At 50.8% G+C, this 27882-nt stretch overlaps 1 protein-coding gene across 4 annotated transcripts; it reads left to right on the top strand.

The window, feature by feature from the left end:
- Positions 1-64: 64 nt before the first annotated feature.
- Positions 65-27882, top strand: CNOT6L (CCR4-NOT transcription complex subunit 6 like). 4 transcript variants are annotated; one of them, XM_054172690.1, is made up of 12 exons: positions 65-175; positions 16421-16542; positions 17747-17933; positions 18377-18462; positions 19609-19698; positions 20850-20918; positions 22255-22412; positions 23608-23762; positions 24503-24654; positions 24746-24970; positions 26105-26307; positions 27257-27882. In XM_054172690.1, the coding sequence occupies exons 2-12, from the start codon at positions 16431-16433 to the stop codon at positions 27467-27469; spliced, it is 1650 nt and encodes a 549-aa protein (XP_054028665.1). In that variant the 5' UTR covers positions 65-175; positions 16421-16430; the 3' UTR covers positions 27470-27882. The 4 variants fall into 4 exon arrangements, with proteins under 4 accessions (XP_054028665.1, XP_054028666.1, XP_054028664.1 ...); XM_054172691.1 differs by lacking the exon at positions 65-175 and adding an exon at positions 2815-2914; XM_054172689.1 differs by lacking the exon at positions 65-175 and adding an exon at positions 8563-8585.

Genomic DNA, 27882 nt, shown 5'->3' with positions numbered 1-27882 from the left:
AGCCCCGGCCCGCTCCTCCCCGCCGCCGCCGCCGCCGCCGCCCCGGCCCCGCGGCTCCGTCCCCGGCCCGGCCCCGCTCCCCGGCGGGCCGCCGCCTGCATGTCGTTGCTGCCCGCCGCCGCCGCCCCGCCGCCCTGCCGCCGCCGGCCCCGCCGCCCCGCCGCGCCGGATGCAGGTGAGCGCCGCGGCCCGACGGGGCCTGGCGGGGCCGGGGCTGGGGGGGAACGGCCCCGCGCCGCCATGTCGGGTCGGGCCCCGCCGCCGCCGCCCCGCCAGCACCGGGGCCAGCAGCCGGAGCGGCCGCCGCGGCCTGGGCCGCCTCGCATCCGCCGCCGGCACACGCAGCCGTGTGCACGGGAGGGCGGCTGTGGGCATATCCCGGGCGAGGGGAGGCCCCGGAGGGGAGTCAGGGCACCCAGCGAGGGGCCGGGGAGTGAGGAGGGCGCCGGGGTCCTGGCCCTGGGGCCAGCGGCCGGGGATCGTCCCTGGAAGCTGGGCCGCGTCGGCAGCCGCTCGCCCGGGCTGCTTTCGAGGCTGGCAGGCTCGCCCTGCAGCCCCCAGCAGTGGGGTGAACTGGGGTAAAGCCCAGCTGCGGGCTGACCCTGGCCGTGGGGTGAGCGCTTGGCCTCGATCCTGCCCTTAGTGCTGGCCAGCGTCCCGCGGTGGGACCTTCCCCTGGCGCTGGGGCTGACCCCAGGCTGTTTCTAGGGAGCTGCAGGTCTCACCACTTTCCCCCCGGTGGTCCCCAGCGGTCCTGTGTGAGGCAGAGGGCAGGAACGTCACCTGCAAGGAAAACTGCTGCTTGCAAACACAAGAATGCACGTCAGACACTGAGTTTTGGTAGCAGTCTGGGGCTGGCTTTTTAAACTTGGGTCCTCCTGGTGAATACGGCGAAGGCAAAGGGCTTGGTCGCCTTCTGCCACACCGAGTCTTATCTGAGCCTCTGAAGTCTTTCGTTGGTTAGCCTTTATCAGGCTGGTTTTGAAACTTTGAATATAGGCTTTGCTTTGGGGAGTTCAGACTTCTAGTGCTGATAAGAATTGCAGATGGCCTTGTTTGAGCTGAGGGGGGAAGCTGTCAAAGCCAAATTCGTACCTGTGCTGTCTGTCCCTCCCCTCTCTGCGACGCTCTGCTGCTCACAAAGTGCTGCCCCACCAACCTAAATCTGCGCTGGAGGGGACAATGCCTCATCCTGAAGTCACTCATGCTTACACTTCTTGTCTGTGTAGATATGGCTGATAATGAAAGTGCTGATAAGGTGTCTGGCTTTGGCCTCTACAGTTCCTCTGAGACGTTTGGGTGTTGGTTTTTTCCACCCCCCAAACAAAAGTACGTTATTTCTAACGACAAAGCTTTGCCCTGTGATGCAGCCCGAGGAGTCCCTAGAAGCTGGATCCCGATTTGGAGGGCCAGAAAGCTCCGAGGAAGGTGGAGGGCAAGCACAGCCTGGCCAGGGATTTTAGTTCTGTGTCCTCCTTGTCAAAATGAGAAATTGATGCTGCCCAATCTCTGAAGCAGAGCCTGCTTTTGGGTCCAGCCACGGGCTGGGGATCCCTCACTAAACATCCAGGCAGGCTTCACATTTGAGGTTTACTTTGTGCTGCTGTAGCTTGACCTGACTTCCTCCAGCCCTTCTCCTTTCTTTCTTCCCACACCTCCAGCCCCTCTCCTTTCCTTCTTCCCACACCTCAAGTCCTTCTTTCTTCCTGCACCTCCAGCCCTTCTTTCTTCCTGCACCTCCAGCCCCTCTCCTTTCCTTCTTCCTGCACCTCCAGCCCTTCTCCTTTCCTTCTTCCTGCACCTCCAGCCCCTCTCCTTTCCTTCTTCCTGCCCCCCTCTCCCTTCCACAGCCCCGCACAGTGGACAGCTTTATTCATTACTGAGCACCAGCAGGTTCAGGGGCACCGAAGCACTTGCCTGTAGCTTTCCTTCTGGGCGGTGGGAGCATATTTACAGCTGGAGGTTGTAATTCTGCTGCAGAGCAGACGAGCAGAGCACGCTTCTGACACCTGGCTGCTCGGGAACGCTGCTGCGCATCGCCGTACGCACGGCAGGCAGCATCGTGTCGCTTCATCCACGCAGAACTGAGCCTTCGAGCCCCAGCTTGGGTCTTAAATCACCTCCCGAGCTGAGGGAAGGTGCCAGGAGCCCTGTTAGACTTTGCCTGTGTGGTTTAACTGAAGAGTGGGAATATTGCAGAGCTTTGCTGCCTGCTGAACGACTCCCGTTAAGCACTTTCAGTTTCCTTTTCCTGCTGTTCGAAAAGGGAGGGCAGGCTGCTGGGAGTACAGCAGAACTTACTTATTCTGTTTTATCTTTTCTTCCTACAGGGCCTCCTGCTAATTTAGTTAGTGTGTTTAATTGAAGGCTCAAGTGCAATGTAAATGGCCAGTAGGCACTGCCACCTCCTTAAGCTAAGTTTAGGGTTTCTCTGTCCTCGGAAGCCGAGATCCTAACGTGTCAGCAGCACAGGGGGGAAGCTTACCCAGCATCAGAAAAAACTTCATTTGGCAGCAGCAGGGAGGGACAAACAAACCACCCACCCACCCACCCACCGATTCATTTCAGGGGCTGCTGAATTTCCCACCAGGTCCACACGACCAACTTCTGCTGGCACAGCTCTGTCTGCGAGCTCGGTGACGGAGCGTGACCCGTGACTGACATCGCTGTGCCAGCAGAAGTCCCAGCTGCAGAAGCAGTTATCTGCAGAAGTGCACTTTCACTGATAGAGCTTGTTTTCGTTTTTAAAGGGTGTTTTCCCCCTGTCCTGGGGCCTGGTGTGATCACACATTTAGCTGCTGCTGGGCTTGCAAGGGGACAGCTCGGGGTGGCTTTACTTTTGCGTGGCTCTCCTCTTACCGTCCACGGTCTGGAGGAGCTTGCTCACCTGTGCAGTGGGAATTCTCTGGTGGAAGTAAGTGATGTTGTGGCTGTGTTTGTTTTCTTTCCATTCAAAGGTGTTTAGAAAACTTCCCATTGCCTGGGATAAGCTGGGATTTCAGGTCTTTTCTTCTTGTTTTTTTTCCCCCCCATGTGGGCTCTTGGTTGGTTTTCATTAACAAGCTTGGGCAGGCTTTTGACCAAGCACCAATGATACTTGGTTTTCACACCATTCTTAACAAGAAATAAGCCAGAAAGTGATCCCAAGGTGGGTGTGGGCTCTGGTGGGGAAATTAAAAGGCAGCACTGGAGAAAAATGAAATTAATTTGCACACTTAATTGAAATCTAAAACACTGAGAAGAAAAACTTAGCTTTAGGTAGATTGCTGCAGCCTCTGTCTTGGTTTTTTTGTTGTTCAGAGCCTCTGTCATTCCTTGTCCAAAGGGCACAAACAGGGAGGTGTATTTCATTTTTTCTTATTAAAAGAGGGCACTCTGGTTTCAAGTGGTAAAATGGTGCAGCACTAATGTGCCTAATTTTAGAGCAAACTTTCTTTAACAGCCCAAAAAACCCCCAAACCAACCAACCCACCCCACTGCTTAGATCACCTATAACCTCTTGGACACTTTTAGGGTTGCTGGAGTTGAAAAAGGGAGAGAACTATAAACACATTGCTTACTATTTATTGGAAGGAGAGCTTCTCTGGGGTGCCAGAAAGTGCACTCAAGGGCTGTAACCTGATTTGCAGAGTACTGGGAGAGCAAATGGAGCAGTGGAGGTGAGGTGTTTGGGAGCAGAAGATGGCAGTTGAGAAAAAAAGAAGTTAAAATATGTCTTAGGCATATTTAGATTCAGGAGGATTTGCTGTGGATTTACTGCTTTAAAGCATTAACTGCTAAGCCTCTTGTAATAGTTTTTTTTACACCCTACCCCCCCCCAAATTCTGTGGTTCTCCTAATGATTGCCTGTAATCAAGGCCTGGGTGCTTGTTACTCATTTTCTTCAGTCTGACAAAGTGTTTCTCCCCTCTTGAGCAGATGTGTTGGTGCTGTAACTCTCCTCTGCAGCTCTCCACATCCTCTGCACCGCTCCTGCTCAGGCTTGGGGACCAAGCTGCCTGGATGTAATGCTGCACTTACCTTGCTCAGCATTGCCAGCTGTCAGCTCTGGAAAGCTGGGCAGGAATGCTGCCTAAATCCCACGAGGTTATCAGTTAACATACGTGTCAAAACATGCAGCAGGCTGCTGTGCTGCTGCAGCCATGCCAGCAGAGCCGCTGGAACTTCGCTGGTGCCGCTTTGCTCCCAGCCCTGGCACGCATCGGTCCCTGCGCTGAGCCACTTCTGCTCACTAACCTGATGGGAAACAGAAAGAAACCAGGAGGTGGATGGAGGCTGCAGGGTGTTCAGAGGTTTCACAGGAACATGAGGAAAAAGTTTTTCACTGTTGAGGGTGCTGGAGCCCTGGAGCAGGCTGTCAAGAGAGGTTGTGGAGTCTCCTTCTCTGGAGAGGTTCCAAACCCCACCTGGATGTGTTCTTGTGTGACCTGCCCTGGGTGACCCTGCTCTGGCAGAGGGGGTTTGGACTGGGTGATCTTTTGAGCTTTCTTCCCATGCTGTGATTGGCAGTGCCAGCACTGTTTTAACTTCACCTTTTGATGAATTCTTTGGGTTTCAGGGATTTGTCTGTACAGCTTCTCTATCTCACTTGCAATGATAAAGAAACTGTCTTATGACATTTCTTCATCAGTATCTTGAGCTGGTGACAATGTTTCTGGAATTCACTTTCTCCCCTCCCCATCCTGAGGGTGAGAGAACTGGATTTGTTCACCCTTGAGAAGAGAAGGCTCAGAGGAGACCTTATTGCCATGTTTCAGTACATAAAGAGTGGATGCCAGGAGGATGGAGGCTCCCCTTTGACAAGGATTCCCATGGAAAAGACAAGGGGTGATGGGCACAAGTTACTGCTGAGGAGGACAAGCCTGAGGGAGCTGGGGCTGTTCAACCTGGAGAAGAAAAGGCTTCAGGGAGACCTTAGAGCAGCCTTCCACTACCTGAAGGCAGCTACAAGAAGGCAGCAGAGAGACTGTTTGCAAAGGCCTGTAGGGACAGGACAAGGGACAGTGTTTTGAAATGAGAGAAGAGCAGATAGAGATTGGATGTTAAGAACAAGCTCTGCACCAGGAGGCTACTGCAACAGGTTGCCCAGGGAGGTAGCTAAGGCTCCATCCCTGAATATAAGTCAAAGTGAGGCTGGAGAAGGCTCTGAGCAGCCTGCTCCAGTGGAGGATGTCCCTGCTGACTGCAGGGGGGTTGGACTGGATGACCTTAGGAGGTCCCTTCCATCCCAAACCATTCTAAGACTAGGATTCTGCCATGCATGGGAGTGCTTTTACTAAAGCCTGTAACCTCTGTGTGTGTGCACAAGGAGCAGATAAGGCTGTGTGTGCTCACCCTCTGCTTTGGCATTTCCTGATGCAAATGATTAATGGCTTTGTGTGATTGCAAGGCATCCTAGCTGGTTGTGCTTTGGTTTGTTGTCTGCCTGTGAGGGAGCTTTGTACTATCTTTGAGAAAGGTGTGCAACTTGCAGAGGTGCTTCAGAGAAGAAAGGAACCCAAGTAAGAGGTCCCTGGAAAGGTTGCGTCAAAAAGGGATGTTGATTCAGAACTTTGGTTTATTTGAGTAGGGCTTTTGGGTTTCTGTTTGGGGTTTGGTTTGGTTTGGGGTTGGTTGGTTTGTTTTGGCTTTTTTTATTTGCTTGGGTTTGGTTTTTTTAAGCATTTCCCTTTTCACAGCTTCTCTTAGGCTTTCTGGGCAAGGACATTGTTGGGACACTGCATTCTTGCTCCAGAGCTTTTCCTTAGTTCAGTTGGAATGAGGTAGGAGATGGGTTAGAAAGGAGCCCCTCACATGTAGGGATCCTCTTGTTTGGGAGTAGAGTTACAGGAGGGTGAGAACCTGACAACAGAGGCCTTGAGCAACCTGGTCTTGAGGAACCTCCCATGGCAGGGAGGTTGCAGCTGGATGATCTTTAAGGTCTGTTCCAACCTAAACCATTCCATGAATGTATGAATCCACGAATGTGAGATTAAAAGGGCTGCAGGACTCCACCTTCCTAGGAGAGCAGCAGAGAAATTTTCACTCTCCTTTTGTTAAAACTAAACAGGTTGGGGAAAGGGAAACTTCCACTTTGAGCACAAGAGTGAGGGTAGGGCTGGAGGAGAGAGGAAGAGGAGGGGGTTTTGTTCAGTGCCTTGCTGCTGAAAGCAAGGGATGAAGACAGCAGCACTGCTGCCTGGCTCCAGTTCATGGAGGTTCACTTGAAGGAAAAGCTTGAGAATAAGACAAAATCCCCTGGAAGGACTTTCTGAGTCTGTGGGGTGGTAGATCTTCAGAAGGGGTTTTAGGTTTGGCTTCCCCCTCCTCCATCGGCAGCTTGGGGATTGGTAAATCCTTGTTTACAGTCGTGAGGCAGCTAATCCTTCAGAGTCATCATCCCTGCTGATGTGAGGCAGGATTATTCCTCACCCTAAACCAAACAGAAAGGGGAACCTATTGTGCCCTCAGCTAGGAGCAGCAGGAATTTTTACATCTGGGAAACTACTGCAGGCAAAGCAGCCAAAGATTCTTTGCCCCTCTCAAGTTAGACTCCCACCTGGGGTCTGTGTTGGAAAGGGGAACAGCAAACCAGAGCTCCACAAACACAGCTCCTGGCCACCACTCCTTCCACAGCAACCACTGCAAGTCAGCAGCTCCCCAGTCTCCTGCTTCAAAATGACCTGAAACTAAATATTCAATTAAAGGATCTCAAATGATTTTTAAAGGGAAAACCCCCAAATGGTGGGCTGGGGTGGCTCTGCAGCTTGCAGAGGAGAGGAATGTTTAACTCTGTGTTGCTTCAGAGAGGGTTTTTGTTGTCCCCATTTGGGACAGGCAAGGGAGGAGCAAGGGGAATTGCTTTCTGCTTAGCCCTGCACCTGTCATGGAGGACCTCCCCTGTGGGGACAGGCTGGGAGAGTTGGGGCTGTTCAGCCTGGAGAAGAGAAGGTTCTGAGGAGAATTTAGGATCAGCCTTCCAGTGTCTCACCACCCTCACTATCAAGAATTTCTCCCTAACCTCCAGTCTCAATCTGCCCTTCTCAAGCTTCAACCCATTCAAGTCAAACCATAGACCAAAAACCTGACCAAAGAGTGAACAGGAATCCTGGGGTCAGAGCCTTGCTCAGGCTTTGCTATGTGATGTAATCTTGGCATCCAGAGAGATCTTAGTGCTGTATAAAACCCCAACCCTCTCCATCTATCCACAGGTCATAAATACTCTATGTAAGTGCTTCTCTCACCCACTCAAAATGTTCCTAATTCAACTGCTGAACTCCACTCACAGCTTGCATTGGCTTGGAAGGGACCCTCAGAGGTCATCTTGTCCAACCCCCCTGCAGGCTGCAGGGACATCTCCAACTAGAGCAGGCTGCTCAGGGCCACATCGAGTCTGATCTTGGATGTCTCCAGGAATGGAGCTTCAACCACATCCCTGGGCAACCTGTTCCAGTATCTCCCCACTCTCATTGTGCAGAACTTCTTCCTGATGTCCAACCTAAATCTCCCCTGCTCCAGTTTCAAACCATTGCCCCTCATCCTGTCCACACAGGCCCTTCTGAACAGTCCCTCCCCAGCCTTCATGTAGATCTCCTTCAGATATTGAAATGCAGCTTTAAGGTCTCCCTAAGAGCCTTCTCTTCTCCGGGCTGAACAACCCCAATTCTTTCAGCCTGTCCTCAAAGGAGAGGTGCTCCAGCCCCCTGATCACCTTACAGATCATTCCAGGGCCCTGCACCACAGATCTGGTGTATAAAAGTAACCTGTTTGCCATCTCACTCCTTCACAATCTTTCACTGAGATTAGGGAGGAGAAGGAGCAAAACGATTGCACAGGTACCAGAATGTTCCTGGAGACAGAGCTACTCCCAACAGCAAGATCTAATTTGGCTGGAGGCAAAAATCCCAGTGTGAAGCCAGCTCTGCCTGGCACTTGTGACTGTGTGAGCAGTTGCCTGGCCCCATTTTCCTTTTGCTTTCTGAACTTTCCAAAACAAGAAGGGCTTAGAGGAAAGGCGTTCACAAGTGGAAACTTCTGCTGGCTGCAGAGCTCAGCCTGTGCTAGCTCACCCCCACTTCCAGGCCCAGCTGACAGCTCAGCCACCAGAATGAGTATCACTTGAGTTTTAAGGCACAGAGGAAGCAGTGCCCAGTTTTCTGGAGCCATATTCAGCGCTACTCCAGCTGGCCTTTTCCTGCCCAGAGCTGACAAGTTCCATGAGTCGCTGCAAAGAGAGTTTCCTTTCACCTGCAGCACAGTTTGTGACAGCAAACAGACAGCCAAAGCTGTGCTGCTTTTACAGCCCTTGCAGATCAGTTTGAAGCTTCCTACCTGTATCTGCAGGAAGCAGCCTGTGTCGTGTGTGAAGGGCTTGAGCAGCTCACACAGATACATGCTCCGGCACAAAGCAGTGAATCAACCCTTTCTGAAAGGCCAGCAAGCACTGGCAGCTTCAATGTGCTACCCATGGTTCCTGTCTGTGTTTCTCCCCAGGGATGTCTGGGTGACAACTCTCTGCTTTGCTCTGTGTTAATTCTGCTCCAGCTCTCAGCCTGAAGCAACAAGAGCAGCAAAGGATATTCTCCATGTGTCAAAGCTCACTCGAGGTAAAAGACATTTCTTTAATCATAGAATCATGGAATTGTTTCAGTTGGAAGAGACCTCCAAGAGCACCAAGTCCAACCATCAACCTAAGACCACCATGGCCACTAAACCATGTCCCCAAGTGCCATGGCCACAGGCTTCTTGAGCACCTCCAGAGATGGGGACTCCACCACCTCCCTGGGCAGCCTGTTCTAATCCCTGACCACTCTGGCAGCAAAGGAATTTTTCATCTCCAGCCTTACCTTCCCCTGGCACAATTTCAGGACATTGCCTCTTGTGTCCTGTCCCCATGCCTGATGTGTAAAGGGAGATGCATCCCCTTGTGCCACCAGGACGCTGAGTGACTTCACACCATTCCCCTCCCCAGCTTAACACGAAAGAGACAAAAGCATCTGGAGGGTTTGAATGAGACCATTCCATCAGCAGGTCTCAAACACCTTTTTAGGCCATCAAATCTTAGTGTTAAGCACCAGGAGCAGGAGGGGCTGCAGGCCACAGAGCTGAAAACATACAAACCGTATGAGGAGACACTGGAACAGGTTGCCCAGGGAGGTTGTGGATGAAGGCTGCCCTAGTGCTGTGATGAGCAGCAAGCTGTTTCTCTGCCAGCTGTAATCACCCCTGGGTGCTGCCAATCCAAGCTCCTTGTGCTCAGGTTGAAATTGATGGCCATTTCTTGCCTGGCATGGACAAAACAACCCTGGCCATCTTTGCAGGGAGATGAGTACAACTCAGAAGTATTTTCTACCTGGAAAACGATGTGGTTGAAACCCTTGAGCTGTCAACAGGGCTGCAGCATTCCTGAAGCCACACCTACCTCTTCCTCATGCCCCCAGTGGCTCTGCTTTTGCTTTAGGCTCTTTCAGTAAAGCAGCACTTTGCTTGCAGCCCAGCTTGCTAGGAGCAGGCTGTTGGAGTCTGTTTCCCTTTGTAACTTCCTATCAGAGATCATTATCTTTTGTGCAGCACTTGGTGTGGTGAGCACTTGGGCTTCCTAGCACCTCGGTGCCTTGAAAGCTTTAGTGCTGCCAGTGCCTGATGGCTTCTGCACCAGTTAACTCTGCACTGAAGGACCACGACCAAAACTTGGTGTGGCAGGGAGGGGAGACCTCAAGGAAGCCTGTGCAAGCACCAGCTGTAGGGAGCTGCTCAGTTCACGTCTCAGCTGCCTGCATATTAATTTCCTGCTCCCTGCAGAGATTGTCCTGGGCTGCTGTTGCTGTAATTTCTCATTTCCCACCTTGCTGGAATGCAGCTAGGAGAGTTTGTGTCACTCAGCAACATTGATTTTTTTTCCATGCTGAGTCTGGTATTTGGAAGTTTAAGTCTGGTGTAAATGCACAGGGGAAGGATTTGGATAAGCAGATAGAGAGGCAGCAGAGCTAACTGGCTTTCCATACCCAAGTGATATGCTTTTGTCAGGCCATGAGGCGAGCTGGTTTACTGCTTTGATTAAATATATCCTACCAAGAGAGAGATTTATTGCCTATAAACTGCTTTATTGTCAAGAGCTCCCTTTCCTTTCCCCTCCAGCCTAGGTCCTTTGAGCTGGTGCAGTATCCTGTGGGCTGTGCTATCAAAAGGCTAATTTTCTGTGCCAGCAACTCAAAACAATTTCCACTATTAGCCTGGACTTTTCTTCCCCTGCCTTTCTCTGCCCTCCCCTCTGCTTTTAAAGTCTTGAGCTTTGACTCATCCAGGCTCTACCTGTAGCTGAACAGGGCAGGCCTTGTAACTTTGAAGCTGTTTGAAGTCAGTTTTGTTCGAGCAAGGTGGCAAATTCCTCTCTGTTGTTAATCATTGCTGCAAAGAGCAGATTGTGAGTGATAAGCTGCCCCTTAGCTTTCTGTCTCACAGGGAGTGGAGCTGGGGTGCTGCTGGCCTTTGCTTATTTTGACCAAGTGCTGGCAGCCTCCCCCTTAAAGGGCAAGAAACCATCATAGCCACAGAAATAAACCTCATTCCTTCTTCTCTCCAAGCACAAACCTCCCCTTTGAGCGATGGAAAGTTATTGATGATTTGAGCTGTGTTTTAAAGAAAGGAAGAAATGCTCACTGAGATCCCTTCCAGGCTGCTGCAGGGGCTGTGTGCATGAATGAATCATGTTAGGGGAGTTTTGGCTCCAAAACCAGGCCAATAGGTGACTGCTCTCCAATTATTGATCCTGAGGAGCTGAATCAGACCAGGGGTTGGCTCAGGGACAAGCTGAACAGAGCCTCTCTCATGAATGAGCTGAGGTGTGGGATTAGGCTGGTCAATAAAACATCTCTCCCTGGAGGGATGCTCAGACAGCACCACACTTGAAGCTTGCTCAGTCCTTGGTGTTTTCTGTCTTACTGGTGCTAGGAGAGAACCTCCTGCTTTGCACTACAGCCATGTACAGCTGCTTCTCTTCTGTACCCACAGCTCAGGACAGCATTTTGGCTTGAAGCTCACTACTGATCCAGCACTGGCTGCCTCCTTCCCCAGACTCCCAGTGACTTCAGGTCTTAATCCTTTAAACCACTTTGTCCTGTATCTCATTAAAAGCCCAGCACTCTCCAGGGGCTGGGGCAGCATTGCAAATGGGTCATTTCTTTGAGCAAGGGGGGGAACAACTCATGTAAATAACTAAATGTGCTATTGAAACCATCCCTTTGGGGGCTGGATTTGTTTACAGGCTGGCTGGTGAAGCTCCTTGCCCTACAACAGCCCCCTTGTATGCATTTCTGCATAGCAGAGCTTAGCTTTTGAGGAGCTGCCTGCCCTGTGAGTAAACCACCCCTAAGAGCTCCTTTGGAAGCAGTAAATCTAAGCCTGGTGTTACTCTGACTTGGGGCAGGTACTCAAGACTTGGCAGACAGACAACCAGACTGTCTCAAACAGAGCAGAAACTGTTCCTTTGGAGTAAGGACTGAGGAGTTAACCAAGCACAGAGGTTAAAAATAACCCCCTTAATGCTCCACAGCCTTGGCCGTGCAGTGAATTGTTCAGCCCTTCTTGTAAGTGGGGGTGTGACAGGGAGGAAGAGGAAGGGTGGCAACCTGGGAGATTCTTGTGTCACCTGTGATTTAAGACAAGCCTCTAGACTTCATTTAGAGGAGCTGAGGGAACAGGGGGAAATAACTACTGGGTGTATGGCAGTAGGACAATTAGCATTTCCATCAAATGGGTGCCAGTTGGCTCTAGAATTAATCAAACACAGCTCAGCTCTTTCCCTCCCTTCCCACTCCTCCCCTTGGCTTTTGCTGCCTTTTGGTGTTTGTTTTTTGGTTTTTTTTCCCTTCCAGGATATTTTTCCTAAGACTTTTCTCTGCTTCTCTGGGATTTGTTGAAGCAATGACATGAAGCCCTCTGTGATCCCACCTTGCTGGCACACACAGAGCACCCTTCTTGCACACCAGCAGCCTTGCTGGCACACCCAGGGCACCCTTCTTGCACACCAGCAGCCTTCCTCTCCTCCCTTTGCCACCATTTCATCCCACTTACAAACCCCACAGATACCAATGGCTCTTTTGCAGCTGGTGCTGCAGCTTCCCTGTGCACACACCCTCTGGCCTCCTCAGCCAGCAGGAGTTTGCATTCCTGGGAGGAATCACCATCTGGGAAGTGGATGGACAGCAAGCTGCTGCTGCTGCTCAGAGGAAAGAGGAGTGATGGAGGGCTGGCTGCTGGCTAGTTTTCAGAGTGCTTTGGCAGTTTGACTCAGCTGTATACAGAGCCTGAAAATCAAAGCAAATCCCAAAGAATGTGACTCTGCTGGAGGCCAGGGGTTTGAGCTGTGCCAGCACCTCTGTGAGCACAGGGCTGGAGCAAGGGCAAGGTGCTGCAGCTCTTTGCCATCTGCCTCCTTCATTTATGCACTGAGGGATGAAAGGACTTGGACACACTACCACCTTAGAGTCACTGTCATGTAAGAAATGCATCTTCTCACCTCTCTGGGGTCATAATTTTGCAGCAACACAGAGCTCTAAGGGATTTTTGACCTATCTGACTTCCAAGTCCTCCTGCAACCTAGATGCCAAATAATCTGGACAGCTTGGAGCAGCCTTTCTCTTTCCAGTGCACAGAGGTGAATCCCTCTGCTTGCCTTTGGAAAAGGCAGGCTGACTTTATTACAAACCATGGTGGTGCAGTTGCTGTCTCATAGCAGCCCTGAGCTAGTCTCTCTGGTGAGTTTGGATGTGCTGTGTAATGGAGGAGATCTCTTTGCAGCTGCTGTTGATTTCCCCCACCCATCCCAAAATAATAACACACTGAGTGAAGCAATCCCTCAGTCCCTTTTTTCTCTTGTGTTGATGCAATTTGTAGGGCTGCCTTCAGCTTCTCCCTCAGAAGAGCCAGAGCTTGTAGCTCATACTGCATCCTAGCATTGGTTTGATTGCAAGAGATCATCAAGGCCAGCACTGCCAGGTCAGCTCTAAGCCATGTGCCTCAGCACATCTGCACTGCTTTGGAGACCCCTGCAGGGATAGGGACTGCACCACTACCCTGGGCAGCCTGTTCCAGGCCTCCATAGCCCTTCTGGGGAGCCTAAAACTCCCCTGATGCAACTTGAGGCTGCTTCCTCTTGTCCTATGTCTTGTTCCCTGGATGAAGAGACCAAGCCCCACCTCACTCCAACCTCCTTTCAGGGCAATGAGGTCTCCCCTCAGCCTCCTCTCCTGCAGATTCAACACCCCCAGTTCCCTCAGCCATTTCCCACAAGACTTGGTCTTCACAAGTGCTCTGCTGCTACCTGTGCCCTCCCTATCTCGGGTTCTCCACCTCTGTACAACTTCAGAGGGCCTTAGATAGTGAAGTACAGAAGAGCAGTGCCCTTTTCTGTGATTACCTTCTGTTTAGGAGCTCCAAGCGTGCAGAAGATCCTCTGTTGTCCAACAAAAGTGTCTTCAGAGTCAAAGCCTGCTCAAAACTTTCTTCCCTAACAATCTTCACACCATCAGCACTGTTCCAGTGCTCCTGGGGGTTTTTTGTGGCCTTAATTGGCACACAAAAGCCAGCAAACAAAGCAGCACAAGAACACAAAAGCACAAAACAAAGGCAGGCACAGACCTGCTGCTCACAAAGCTTCCAAAGCAAACTCTCCCCTGAGCCCTTTTTATATGCAGCTGAGCTGGAGCTGCTCAGCTTCACCTGAGACCATAGCTGGGGTTTCAGCTGAGTGATCTCTAGGCTCTTGAGGATGGACTTGTAGCCAGTAAGCATGACAGAAACCCCCACACTGCAAAGCTTGTTCAGAGCTTCAGTGGTCTGCTCTTCTCATACCCAGGTTGTCTTTTATTTACACAGTGTCAGGGCCACACTACTGAAGTTTCCATGGTTAGATTTGGAGTGGAGAGCAAATTTTAGTAGCTCCCAAAGATTCCCAGGGGAATTCCTTAGAAGAAAAGCTGGCAAGTACTGGTTTGTGGTCCCAGCTGAAAAGAAGACTCTGCTTGTGTCACACCTCTGTTAGCTGGAATTTAGCAGAGGCCTTGCTTGAACCATCCCCCAGGGCAGCAACTTCACAACAGCTCAAGCTGACCTAAATTGGTGCTGCTTCAATTCCCACACCCCTGGCTTGGTCTTCCTGCTTTGTTCCTTGTGACAGCACAAATGCATCTCTGCTTTGGGGGTTAGCTGGTGCAGGGCCCTCAGTGTAGCTCCCTGAAAACCAAACAAAGAGAGGTTTGGCTTAGTTTAGTTCCAGGACAAGCAGAGGGTGGGTGGGAGATGGGAATGATAGGAGTTGGGAACCCAGGAAGAAATCCCTTTTTTTTTTTGCATAAGGACATGTGGTGGCTTTTAAGGACATGTGGTGGCTTTTAAGTCTTGCTCAAGGTTGCTGTTAATGCAGCAGAAGGAAAAAAAACCCCAACAAACTATATTTGATTTAGGTTTGTTTTCCTTTTTCTGTAACTCTGGGACTGACTCTGCTGCTCCTTTGACTCACCACCATTTCAGAACAACATCCAAGTGACTAACATCTGAGAAACTTGCCTGCCTCTGACTGGCAGCTCAGGGCTTGTCCCACTGCACAGCCTCTGACTGCCTCAAATTGCTGTCAGTTGCCAGGGCACTACTCCTAACTAGCCAGGTTTCAACATCAGTTAATTGGGTTCCCCTTGCCAAGGAGGAAGCTGGAATCCCAAAGCTTTTTGGTGGTGTCACCCACACAGTGGTCATCTACTTGGCCTGTGGGCAGGTATGGATGAGTGTGGGGTGACTCAGATGGTCTAAACAGGATGCTTTGGAAGACTTCATCACCAGGCCTTGGAGTACATGAGGAAGCTCAGGGGAGACCTTACTACCACATAGCACTACAGTACAGTTTTTGCTGCAGCACCCAAACTCCTTGGAAAGGCTGAGAGAGCTGGGTTTGTGCAGCCTGGAGTAGAGAAGGCTTAGGGGAGACCTTATCACCACATTCCAGTACATAAAGAGTGGCTACCAGGAGGATGGAGACTCCCTTTTCACAAGGAATCCCATGGAGAAGACAAGAGGGGATGGGGACAAGTCACTGCTGGGGAGATTCCAGCTGGACTCCTGAAGAACATTTTTCCCCATGAGAGCAATCAGACATTGGCATCATCTCCCAAGGGAAGCAGTGGATTGCCCTACATTGGATAGTTGTAAGCCTCAGCTTGAAAGGGTGCCCAGGAGGTGCCACCTAAACAGAAGGGACAACTTGACTGTGAGGGTGCTGGGGCCCTGGAGCAGGCTGCCCACAGAGGTTGTGCAGTCTCCTTCTCTGGAGACTTTCAAGCCCCATCTGGATGTGTTCCTGTGTGACCCTGCCTTGGCAGGGGGTTTGGACTCAATGATCTCCAGAGGTCCCTTCCACCTCCTACCATTCTGTGGTCTGCACCTGCAGCATGTAGCAGTGAGGATGAGTCCAGCAAAGCCCAAGTGCTGGAGGCTGAGCGCTCCCCAAGCAGAGCCTGGAACTCCAATGGGGTTGGGAAGTCTCCTTCCTGATTGGGGGTTTCTGAGGCAAGAATTGCAGGTGTAATCCTGTGTCCTTAAATCCTCTCTTTTGTTCAGCACCCTGAAGGGAGTGGCTGCAGCTGAGCAGCATGGGCACAGAATCCTCTTACCCTGTAGCTTTCCTCACCGTATGACTGCACCTGGAAATAGAAGTTGGCTATAATTAGACCTGGGGCTCACATCTGCTCCGTGCTTCCAACAGGGAGCCTTAATTCAGCATGAATAGAATTTCCTGGGGTGGTCAGCAGGGAAAGAAGCCCCAAGACCTGTAACTGAGACCCTTGGCAGGGCAGCCCTGACAGCCCCTCCTGTGCAATGCCTGAATGCATCAGGAAGGCAGGGAAGGGACTGTTCAGAAGGGCCTGTGGGGATAGGACAAGGGGCAATGGTTTGAAACTGGAGCAGAGGAGACTGAGGTTGGACATCAGGAGGAAGTTCTGCACAATGAGGGTGGTGAGACACTGGAACAGGTTGCCCAAGGATGTGGTTGAGACCCCATCCTTGGAGACATTCAAGATTAGCCCTGGGCAGCCTCATCTACTTGGGAGTGTTTCTGCTGACTGCAGGGGGTTGGACCAGATGACCTTCGAGGGTCCCTTCCAAAGTGATACTTGCTGTGATTCTGTGAAAGTCTGGGTCAGGGTAGCACAGCAGCTGACTGCAGGAACCCCACTTCAGAAGGGAAAAAGGTCCTTTTCCATTCCAAACCCATGTTCTGCAAAGGTCTGAGCACCTGCTGGCACTGGCAGCAGTTGGGCTGCTGTCAGCATGATATTCTGGACCACAAGTGTGGTGTTGTGGTGTCTCTGGGGAAGGAGATCTCCTGGCTGGCTGGAAAGGATGAAATGGTGTGGGGTGGCAGACAGTGATGGTTGTTCTGCTCTTTCAGACTAACAGGGATGCCAAAGGAAAAATATGATCCTCCAGATCCTCGCAGACTTTACACCATCATGTCAGCAGAAGAGGTAGCCAACGGGAAGAAGTCACACTGGGCTGAATTGGAGATCTCAGGTGAGTTGTTCTGGGCTTGAGTCTGGGCTTAGCAGAGTTGGTGCCCCAGCATCACACCAGACACTTTCAGGCTGAGGATCCTCTGGTGAAACCAGATTTTTCCAAGCTGGGGGAGGAGGAGTCAGTTGACTGAGCTTAGGGACAGCTCAGACCCTGAGCAGCTTGATCTAGTTGGAGATGTCCCTGCTTGCTGCAAGGTGGTTGGACAAGATGACCTTTAAAGGTCCCTTCCAACCTGAGGCATTTGTTGAATCACAGAATGGCTCAGGGTGAAAGGGGCCTTAGGGATCATCTACTCCAACCTCCCTGCCATAGGCAGGGATGCCTCTCAACTAGGCTTGGTTGCTCAAGGTCTTATCCAGCCTGGTCTTGAACCACCTTCATGGAGGGGGCCTCCACAACTTGTCTTGGCAACCTATCTGTGACTCTGCCTGATTGCCTTCAGGCTTGGCTGGCTCACATGCAGCCCAGTGGATTTAAAAGCCCAGCTCAGATTGGAGGTGAAGTTTTTGGTAGCACATCTGCTTCCCAAGAACTGTCTCTATCCTTTCAACTGGGAGATTGGGGGGGCAGACTTAGACTGGGAATCAGGAAGAAATTCTTTCCAGTGAGGGTGGGGAGACAGTGGAACAGGTTGCTCAGGGGGGCTGTGGAGATGTTCAAAGGCCAGGTTGGATAAGGCCTTGAGCAGTCTAGTCTAGTTGAAAGGGCACACAGTGGGGAGGTTGGAGTAGATGATCATAGAATCCATAAGGTTGGAAAAGACCTCAAAGATCATCAAGTCCAACCTGTCACCCAACACCTCATGACTACTAAACCATGGCACCAAGTGCCACGTCCAATCCCCTCTTGAGCACCTCCAGGGACAGTGACTCCACCACCTCCCTGGGCAGCACATTCCAGTGGCTAACAACTCTGGGAAGAACTTTCTCCTCACCTCCAGCCTAAACTTCCCCTGGCACAGCTTGAGACTGTGTCCTCTTGTTCTGCTGCTGGTTGCTGGGAGAAGAGACCAGCCCCCTCCTGGCTACAACCTCCCTTCAGGGAGTTGTAGACAGCAATACGGTCTCTGAGCCTCCTCCAGGCTAAGCAACCCCAGCTCCCTCAGCCTCTCCTTGTAGGGCTTGTGCTCGAGATGATGTGTGAGGCCCCTTCCAAGCTGAGGCATTCTGTGACTCTCTGCTTCCTTGCTGTTCTCTCTCAGGCAGGGTGCGGAGCTTGAGCACGTCGCTGTGGTCGCTGACGCACCTGACCGCCCTGCACCTCAACGACAACAACCTCACACGCATTCCACCTGACATTGCCAAGCTCCAGAACCTGCTTTACCTGGACCTCTCATCCAACAAACTCAGAAGTTTACCAGCAGAACTAGGAAACATGGTGTCTCTCAGGTGAGAGAAGGTATCTGCTTCACCTCTCAGCACTCTACACTCTGGGGTTAGGCTGGAGGCTGTGGTTGTCGGTTTCAGTTCTTCTGGCTAAAACCATCCTGAGAAATTCCAGATCGATTCAAAGCCTCAGTTGTAGTCTTTTGGGGTCATTACCCTCCTTTCCTCACCTCCACAGGTCTGTAAGCTATGGATTCTTCTGCTCTGAAACACTCTTTTGAGACTTGGTGATTGCCTGCTCTTTGAATTCTCCTTGACTGACTTTCATGGTTTGGGGGTTTTGAGGCCTTTTTGTGTTGTTGCTGTTCTTTGAAAGGGGGAGATTGGCACACACCAACAACAAGCAGCAGCTCAGGGTGAGAAGTGTGAGCGGGGAAGGTGAGAACCACTTGTGGAGTTTGCTTCTGAAGTGATCCTCACCAAAAGTGGTTTTGCATTTGCTGCAGGGAATTGCTTTTAAATAACAATCTGCTACGGGTTCTGCCTTACGAACTGGGACGGCTCTTCCAGCTCCAAACCCTAGGTCTGAAAGGTGAGTTCTCTACACTTCACTTTGCCTTGGGGTAGTTATTTACAGTCAACTGCTCCTTGGGGTAGTTAATTCACAGTCAACTATTCCTTGGAGTAGTTAATTTTTCCTTGGAGTAGTTAATTTTTCCTTGGAGTAGCTATTCACAATGAATTTTGCCTTGGAGTAGTTATTTGTAGTCAATTATTTCTTGGAGTAGTTATTTACAGTTAACTTTTTTTCTTGTAGTAGTTCTATACAGTTATTTTTCCCTTGGAGTAGTTATTTGCAGCTAAGTGTTCCTTGGAGTAGCTATTTATAGTCAATTATTTCTTGGAGCAGTTATATACAGTCAGTTAATCCAATTAGTTACAGTCTGGTATTCCTTGGAGGAGTTATTTACAGTTAACTTTTTCTTGTAGTAGCTCTATACAGTTAATTTTTCCTTGGAGTAGTTATTTCCAGCTAACTTTTCCTTGGAGTAGTTAGTTATAGTCAATTTTTTCCTTGGAATAATTATTTATAGTCAATTATTCCTTGGAGTAGTTATTCACAGTTCATATTTCCATGGAGTAGTTATTTACAGTCAACTCTTACTTGGAGTAGTTCTTTCTAGTTAACATTTCCTTGGAGTTATTACTTACAGTCAGTTATTTCTTGGGGTAGTTATATACAGGCAACTAATCCTTGGAGTAGTTATTTGCAGTTAACTTCTCCTTAGAGTAGTTCCTTACAGTCAGCTCTTCCTTGGAGTAGTTCTTTCTGGTTAACTATTCCTTGGAGTAGTTCTTCACAGGTAACTTTTCCTTGGAGTAATCCTGACTTGCCAGGGGGGGCTGGGCTCAGAAGCTGTGTGCCTTTCCTCACAGTTTATGCCAGAGAGTAAACTTGTAGTAAAACTGAGCTGGGCAGACAATGCTGCAGGTTCTACTGCTCCTAAACCTCCTTCTGAGGCTTAAATTCCGAGTTGCAAACCTGCAGCCTTTAACCTACTGTCAGTGGCTGAGGTGAGCTGAAGGAAGGAGGCCTCTGTTCTGTGGCGTTCTCCAGTTTCCAGTCAGAATACCTTCTGAGTCAGTCTGTCTGTTCTCAGAGAGATTTTCCTTGCTTGGAAAGCCTGAGGAAAGCCAAGCAGCTCTTCACCCCTCTGTTGTTCTCTGCTGTTGGCAGGCAATCCTTTATCACAAGATATTCTCAGCCTCTACCAGGATCCGGACGGAACTCGCAAGCTACTGAACTACATGCTTGACAATCTAGCAGGTGAAAGCCCTCCCCTCCCCTCCTGACTGGCCCATTTCTGACAGCATTTCCTGCCCAAACAAAAGGCTGAACCCCTGAAGGGAGAGTAGTTTCTGACTGCTTTTGCATTTCTGTCAGGTGGTTCCAGTCACACGCACAGGCACCCAGTGGGAAGAGGCTGGCACACTGGCTAAGCTTTGCCCACCTTGCAGCCACTTGGTCCCACTGCTGTTTGAATCCTAGAATGGTTTGGGTTGGAAGGGACTGCCAAAGGTCATCCAGTACACCCCCACTGCAGTCAGCAGGGACATTCTCCACTAGAACAGGTTGCTCAGAGCCTTCTCAAGCCTGACCTTCAATATCTCCAGGGATGGGACCTCAACCACCTCCCTGGGCAACCTGTTGCAGTGTTCCAGCAGCCTCATGGTGCAGAACTTGTTCCTCACATCCAATCTCAGTCTGCTCTTCTGTCATTTCAAACCATTGCCCCTCATCCTGTCACTGCAGGCCTTTGGGATCAGTCCCTCTGCAGCCTTCTTGTACCCCCTTCAGGTACTGAAAGGCTGCTGCTAGTAACAAAGGGCAAAGTCTTCCTTGCTGAAGCCATTTTGATACTTTCCACTGGAAATTATATTCCAAATTCACACAGAATGCCCAATTTAGATCTAGAAGTACCAAAGTGATTAATAACATCCAGTACTTGACATAAATCCTGCTTTGTAGTTCTGTAACCAAGCTGCAATAGAGAAGGTCACATAGGAACACCTCCAAGTGGGTTTGGAATGCCTCCAGAGATAGAGACAACTCCACCACCTCTCTGGGCATCCTGCTCCAGGGCTCCAGCACCCTTAAATTAAAGCAGTTCCTCCTAATGTTCAGATGGAAGTTCTGATGTTCAAGTCTGTGCCCATTGCCCCTTGTCCTGTCCCTGGGCATCGCTGGTGCCATCCTCCTGCCACCCACCCTTGAAGTATTGATCAGTGTTGATGAGATCCCTCCTCAGGCTGCTGTTCCTCAGCCTAAAAAGCCCCAGTTCTCTTAGTCTCAGACCTGGGGGAGCAGTGGTTGCAAAGCACAGGATGAAACATTACTGTTCCCTCATCATTTTGACCTAGAAACTGCAACTCCCAAAAGCAGACCTTGAGTTAATCACTGCTCTCCATTTTCTGTAGTTCATCCAGAGCAGCTGCCTCCAAGGCCATGGATCACTTTAAAAGAACGAGACCAAATTCTGCCCTCAGGTAACAAACCCCAAATATCTCTGATTCTTTTTCCCCTTTCTTCACACAATGCTGCACTGAAAAACTGCTCTTTGGCTTCATTTTCTGAAGCCTTAGGTGGATCAGATTGAGAACAGCAATTTGTGTCCAGAGGTAGCAAACCAATGAACACCTGGCTGTGCTGTCACTTCAGCTTTTGTCCTTTGAATTTGCCTTCTTAGGCTTTTTCCTAACTGCTCCATCCCCTGATGCCCAAGCAGAAGAGCTTGTTTTAAACAGTCCATTGCTCAGAAATAACAACAGCTGTAAAAGAACTGTAGGCAAATGCTGTGTCTGCACACACAGGCTGATCAAAGTGAGACTTGGAGAAGTCTTCCTCTGCAACTAAACTGGTGGAGGGGCCTGGTTCTGAAGTCAGCTTAATGCCCTTTGTTGTGCAAGGGGTTTCTCCAAGTTCTCCATATCTAGGGGCTCTTCCTCCTCTGCACAGCCTGGTTGTAGCCCTCAAAAAGCTTCTCTAAAGAACTAAAATGCTCCTGTTGTTATTTATTCCTAATCTCCAGCCTAAATCTGCCCTCCTCAAGCTTCAATCCATTGTCCCTCGTCCTATCACTCCAAGCCCTTGTAAAAAGTCCCTCCTTGACTCTCCTGTAGTCCCCTTCAGGTACTGGAAAGTTGCTCTAAGGTCTCCCTGAAGGCTTCTCTTCTCCAGGCTGAACAACCCCAGCTCCCTCAGCCTGTCCCCACAGGGGAGGTTCTCCAGCCCTGCTCCAGCAGCTCCATGTCCCTCTCATGCTGGTGGCCCCAGAACTGGAGGCAGTGCTGCAGGTGGGGTCTCAGGAGAGCAGAGGAGCAGAATCCCCTCCCTGTGCTGCTGCTCTCCCTGCTGTGGATGCAGCTCAGCATGCAGCTGCCTGCTGGGCTGCCAGTGACCATTGCTGGCTCACAGGGAGATTGTCACTTTCTGACACCCCCAAGCTCTTCTCCTGAGGGCTGCTCTGAAGCTGCTCCTCATCCAGCCTGGATGTGTGCTTGGGATTGCCCCGGCCCAGGTGCAGAACCTTGCACTTGGTCTTGTTGAATTTCAAGAGGTTGACTTGGGTCTACCTCTGCAGCCCCTCTGGATAGATCCTTCCCTCTAGTGTGTCAGCAGCACCATGCAGCTTGGTGTCACCTGCAAACTTGCTGAGGGTGCCTCAATCCCACTGCCCATGCTGCTGACAAAGAGCTTAAACAGCACTGGTCCCAGCAGCGACCCCTGAGGGACACCAGGTTCAGAACATACCTTGAACAAGGTCATTTTTTGTCACTTTGTGAGGCTGATCACCTTTCCCTCTGTTTCTTTCTGCCCTTCCAGCTTCATTCACAGTTATGTGTTACAATGTCCTGTGTGACAAATACGCCACCCGGCAGCTCTACGGCTACTGCCCGTCCTGGGCCCTCAACTGGGAGTACAGGAAAAAGGGGATCATGGAAGAAATTGTCAACTGTGATGCAGATATCATTAGTCTTCAGGTAACTGGAAACCCATTCTTCTTCATAAGAAAGAGAAAATGTTAAGTTCTTCCTCTGGAGTGGAACCCTGAGAGCACCACATCCACCTGCTGGCTAACAAAGCCTGGGGTTTGCCAACTCGAGCTGTGTGCCCAGCTCCTTCTTTACATCTTGGCATGTGTTTCATGAAATGAGACAAATTAAATGAGGTAAAATTGGCTCAGTCAGTTGGTAATCTCTCTTGGGAGATCAGGATTGAAGCTTGAGGAGGGGAGATTTAGACTGGAGCTTAGGAAGAAATTCTTGCCAGTGAGGGTGGAGAAACATTGGACAGGTTGCCCAGGGAGGCTGTGGATGCCCCCTCCCTGGAGGTGTTCAAGGCCAGGCTGGATGAGGCCTTGAGCAACCTGCAGGAGGTTGGAACTAGATGATCTTTAAGGTCCCTTCTAACCCAAACCATTCTATGAATCTCTGAATCTCTGAATCTGTGTCTCTTCCCCCTCAGATAAGCATCCTAAATAGTCCCCCTCTGGGTGTATGGGGAGAATATAAAATGCTCTGTCACCAAACTGCCACTGATCCTATTCCATTCCTGCTTGGTACAGCAGTCAGAGTCTCAAAAATACTCTCTTTGGCAAACAAGGACTGTTCAGAGTTCAACATCATTTGTCATTGGTACCTGTATCCTTCTGTGCTATTAGAAGTTCATTGCTGATGCTTAGAACACTCCTGCCTTTAAAGGGAGCTTTCCATGTTTAAGCAAGTTTTTGGTAAGCAAAAGTCTTCCATAGGAAGAGAGGAGTTACCTTGGTCTGCAAACCTCCACAGATCAACCTCTGAAATCCTCCTGGAGTCCAAATGTCACTGCAAAGGAACTGTGTTGTTAGAGAGCACTGAGAGACCTTTGTGTGAAAGAGCTCTCTAGAGGAACTACTAATTGCTGCTGGATATCCGAAGTTTTAGCCTAGGGCAGTGTCCACGTTCAGGTGTCAAATGCATCAGGTGTAAGCCATTGCTGTCACCTCCCTTGTGGGGGCATTCCAGCACAGCCAGGAATGCAGACCCTCTGCCAGCAGCCCATTGACCTAGGAAGTGAGAGGATTTGTGCAAACAGAAGCTTTTTTGCTTTGCTGAGAGCTGCTGACTGCAGGCCAAGGCAGGCCCAGGCTGGTTTGGCTTGACTTTGGTAGCCTAAGGCCTTTGTGTTCCCTTGCAGGAAGTGGAAACAGAGCAATACTTCACCCTTTTTCTGCCAGCCCTGAAGGAGCGAGGCTACGATGGGTTCTTCTCTCCCAAGTCTCGTGCCAAAATCATGTCTGAGCAGGAGAAGAAGCACGTGGATGGCTGTGCAATATTCTTCAAAACTGAGAAGTAAGGGCCAGGAGCAGCTGTGTCAAAATCCCTGAAACCCAGCGTGGTTTAGGGCTGAAAGCTTCCCTCTCTTAATGTCTGTAAATACCTGAGGGGTGGGTGTCAAGATGAAGGGCCCAGGCTCTGCCTCTCCGGGGACAGAACAAGGAACAACTACAAGCTGGAACCCGGGAGGTTCCACCTCAGCCTGAGGAGGAACTTCTGTGCTGTGAGTGTGCTGGAGCCCTGGAGCAGGCTGCCCAGAGAGGTTGTGGAGTCTCCTTCTCTGGAGAGATTCCAACCCCCTTGGACTGGAACACCTTGCCCAGGGAGGTACTTGAGGCTCCATTCCTGGAAATCTTCAGGGTCAGGCTGGGGAAGGCTCTGAGCAACCTGCTCCAGTGGACTTCAGGGGGGTTGGACTGGATGAGCTTTGGAGGTCCCTTCCAACCCAAATCATTCTAGGATTTTGTCTCTCACTTCTGAGGAAGTGTCATAACCTTTGACTAGTCCCCTCAGAAGTGCACGCTGAGACAAATCAACGGTTCCTAAACCCCCAAGTATGCCCTGGGAGTATCTTGCTTGCCAGACCCAGAGCTCTCTCCTGGCTGGGGGAGTGGTTCTCAGACCTGTATTTACTTCTATAAACTGCAAGGACAAAAGAAAGTTGCCTCACCCTGTCCTGCAGGCCCTCTCCTTGGACGTGTGTGGAGTGGAGATGGAAAGCAGGTCTCCTCACGCTGTTCTCTGTGTCGAATCAGGTTCACACTGGTGCAGAAGCACACTGTGGAGTTCAACCAGGTGGCCATGGCTAACTCGGAAGGTTCCGAGGCCATGCTGAACAGAGTGATGACGAAGGACAACATCGGAGTCGCCGTGGTGTTGGAGGTGCACAAGGAATTATTTGGAGCAAGTGAGTAGGAGCCTGGATGTAAAGAGGGAGGATCTGCCACATTGCCAGCATCAGCTGTTCCCTGTTAAAATGTGTGTGTTTGTTTCTCCAGGTATGAAATCGCTTCACGTGGACAAGCAGCTGCTCATCGTGGCCAACGCCCACATGCACTGGGACCCTGAGTACTCAGATGTCAAACTCATCCAGACCATGATGTTTGTCTCAGAGCTGAAGAACATCCTTGAGAAAGCCTCCATCAGGCCCAGCAGCCCAACAGCAGATCCTAATTCTATCCCTCTGGTGCTGTGTGCAGATCTCAACTCATTGCCTGATTCAGGTGAGACTGGTTTGGGCTTCATTGTTAACTCAACCTTTGGAGAGTCCTTTTTTCCTCCAAGGGTGTTGGATGGTTTGCACTTCCCTGGGCTGGTGTGGATGAAAGCTTCTCAGCAACTGTCTTTCAAAGTCTGGCTGAAGAGCATCCAAGTCCTGTACCTCAGTCAACTGCTTTTTGGGATCATAGAATCCTAGAATGGCTCAGGTTGGAAAGGACCTGAGAGATCATCTCCTCCAACTCCCTTGCCATGGTCAGGGACGCCTCTCAACTCGCCTGGATCAGTTGAGCTGATTGCTCCTACAGAGATGTAGAAAAGCACAAGTTGATCTTAAGTAAAAGGTTAAATAAATGCTCACTGCTTGAGCAGGAAGCAGGGCAGATGTGAGCTGGTGATGGAGCATGAAAGGTTTCTGAGGAGATGGGTTTGCTGTAGTAACCCTGACATTTGATACTCCAGTGTCAGGCAGATGTATGAAAGCTGCCTCTCTAGCACCCTGCTGTGTGCCTCCTGTAGTCTGTGTGCTATGGGTTTATTGCGACCCCCCAGAAATGGTGTCAGAACCTCTGCAGAGCCTCAAGCATGGACAAGGAAGCTGCTGTGTAGATTCCCTCTTAGATGTAAAAGCACTTAGAAGTGCTTTTCTGATCTCCTGGTGCCTTGGTTTTGAACTCCAAGCCAATGTTCCCTGAATCCTAGGATGGTTTGGGTTGGAAGGGACCTTAAAGATCCTTAAAGCTCCAACCCCCTGAGATGGGCAGGGACAGCAGGTTACTCAAGGCCCCATCCAGCCTGGCTTTGAACACAGGCATGGAGACTCCGCAACATCATCTGGGAAACCTGTTCCACCCTCAGGGTGGAGAATTTCTTCCTAATGTCTATTCTAAACCCTTCTACTAAAGTCTCTCTGGAGCCTTCTCCATGCTGAGCAACCCCAACTCTCCCATGCTGTCCTCACAGGAGAGCTGCTTCAGCCCTCAGATCACCTCCGTGGCCTCTGGACCTGCTGTAACGGCGCCGTGTCCTTGTGCTGTGGTGGGGGCGGCTCCATAGCTCTCCAGGCTGGCTCTGAGGAGAGAGGAGCAGGATGTTGTGTTGTCAAGCCCCTCCCTGACCCCCTTTCCCTTTGCCCCCAGGGGTGGTGGAATACTTAAGCAACGGCATCGTGGCTGACAACCACAAGGACTTCAAGGAGCTGCGGTACAACGAGTGTCTGATGAACTTCAGCGGCAGCGGCAAGAACGGAGCCTCGGAGGGCCGGATCACCCACGGCTTCCGGCTGAAGAGCGCCTACGAGAACAACCTGATGCCTTACACCAATTACACTTTTGATTTCAAAGTAAGCAGCTCAGGGCCAGGCTCTGCACACTGGCCACAGCACCCCCCGTGCAGCGCTGCAGGCTGGGGGCAGAGCCGCCCGAGAGCGGCCAGGCGGAAAGGGACCTGGGGGCGCTGGTTGACAGCGGGCTGAACATCAGCCAGCAGTGTGCCCAGGTGGCCAAGAAGGCAAATAGCATCTTGGTCTGGATCAGCAATAGTGTGGCCAGCAGGAGCAGGGAAGTCATTCTGCCCTGTGCTCAGCACTGGTCAGGCCACAGCTGGAGTCCTGTGTCCAGTTCTGGGCCCCTCAGTTTAAGATGTTGAGATGCTGGAATGTGGCCAGGGAAGGGCAACAAAGCTGGGGAGGGGTCAGGAACACAGCCCTGTGAGGAGAGGCTGAGGGAGCTAGGGGTGTTTAGCCTGGAGGAGGCTCAGGGGAGACCTTATTACTGTCTGCAGATACCTGAAGGGAGGTTGTAGCCAGGTGAGGGTCAGTCTGTTCTCCCAGGCAAGCAGCACCAGAACAAGAGGATACAGTCTCAAGCTGTGCAGGGGAAAGTTTAGGCTTGACCTTAGAAAGAAGTTCTTCCCAGAAAGAGAGATTGCCCAGCCTTCCTGTAGCTCCCTTTCAAATATTGAAATGCAGCTCTAAGGTCTCCCTGGAGCCTCTTCCAGGCTGAGCAGCCCCAACACCTTCAGCCTGGCTTCAGATTCATAGAATGGTTTGGGTTGGAAGTGACCTTAAACATCATCAAGTTCCAACCCCCTGTCACGGGCAAGGACACCCCCCACTAGTCCAGGTTGCTGAAGAGTTCACCCAACCTGGCCTTGAACACCTCCAGGGAGGAGACACCCATGAGCTCCCTGGGCAGCCTGTTGCAGCACTGTGCCCCTTGCTGGGAGCTGCTGGAGCTCAGGGTGGCAGGAGCCGGCTCTGTTCTCACTGTCCTGTTTCTCTTTCTCCCCAGGGTGTGATTGACTACATTTTCTATTCCAACACTCACATGAACGTGCTTGGTGTCCTGGGGCCTTTGGACCCTCAGTGGCTGGTTGACAACAACATCACTGGGTGTCCACACCCTCACATCCCTTCAGACCACTTCTCACTGTTAACACAACTAGAACTCCATCCTCCTCTGCTGCCTCTCGTCAACGGCGTGCACTTGCCTAACCGGAGGTAGTGGAGCCCTGCCCCTTGGAGGGCACGGACCTGTTGTTATGGACCTGTACAGTTGTAAATCAAAGTCTCTAGGAGTGAAGTATGGCCAACCTTCAGCTGCTTCTTCAAGCTCCTTTTCCTTATGTGTTTGATAGGAGATTTTTTGCACACTTTTGGGTGCACATTGGTATCATTTGGCACTAGGGCTGGAACCAAAGCATTCTCAATCCCTTCCCAGGTGTTTAATTTAATTGTGGTTTGTTGCTTTGTTTGGGGGTTTGTTTGTTTGTTTGTTTGTTTAACTGGCAAGCTTTGTCTTTGCAAGTAGGGAGCTGCACTTAGAAATGGGCAGATGAGATCCAAGACTTCAACTTCCTGACACCTTTCTGAGAGAATCCTTTGGCAAAATGCTGAGCCAAGCTTTTTTTCCCCCCC

This window comes from Dryobates pubescens, chromosome 24, assembly GCF_014839835.1.
Source record: "Dryobates pubescens isolate bDryPub1 chromosome 24, bDryPub1.pri, whole genome shotgun sequence".
Classification (NCBI taxonomy): Eukaryota; Metazoa; Chordata; class Aves; order Piciformes; family Picidae; genus Dryobates; species Dryobates pubescens.
This window is presented reverse-complemented; position numbering and strand designations above follow the sequence as displayed.

Excerpts from the sequence above, each read along its gene's own strand:
- CNOT6L (XM_054172690.1), top strand. The coding sequence starts at position 16,431 with ATGCCAAAGGAAAAATATGATCCTCCAGATCCTCGCAGACTTTACACC. Across the intron at positions 24,971-26,104 it reads CAACTCATTGCCTGATTCAG|GGGTGGTGGAATACTTAAGC; the intron begins GTGAGACTGGTT and ends CTTTGCCCCCAG. Across the intron at positions 26,308-27,256 it reads ATTACACTTTTGATTTCAAA|GGTGTGATTGACTACATTTT; the intron begins GTAAGCAGCTCA and ends CTTTCTCCCCAG.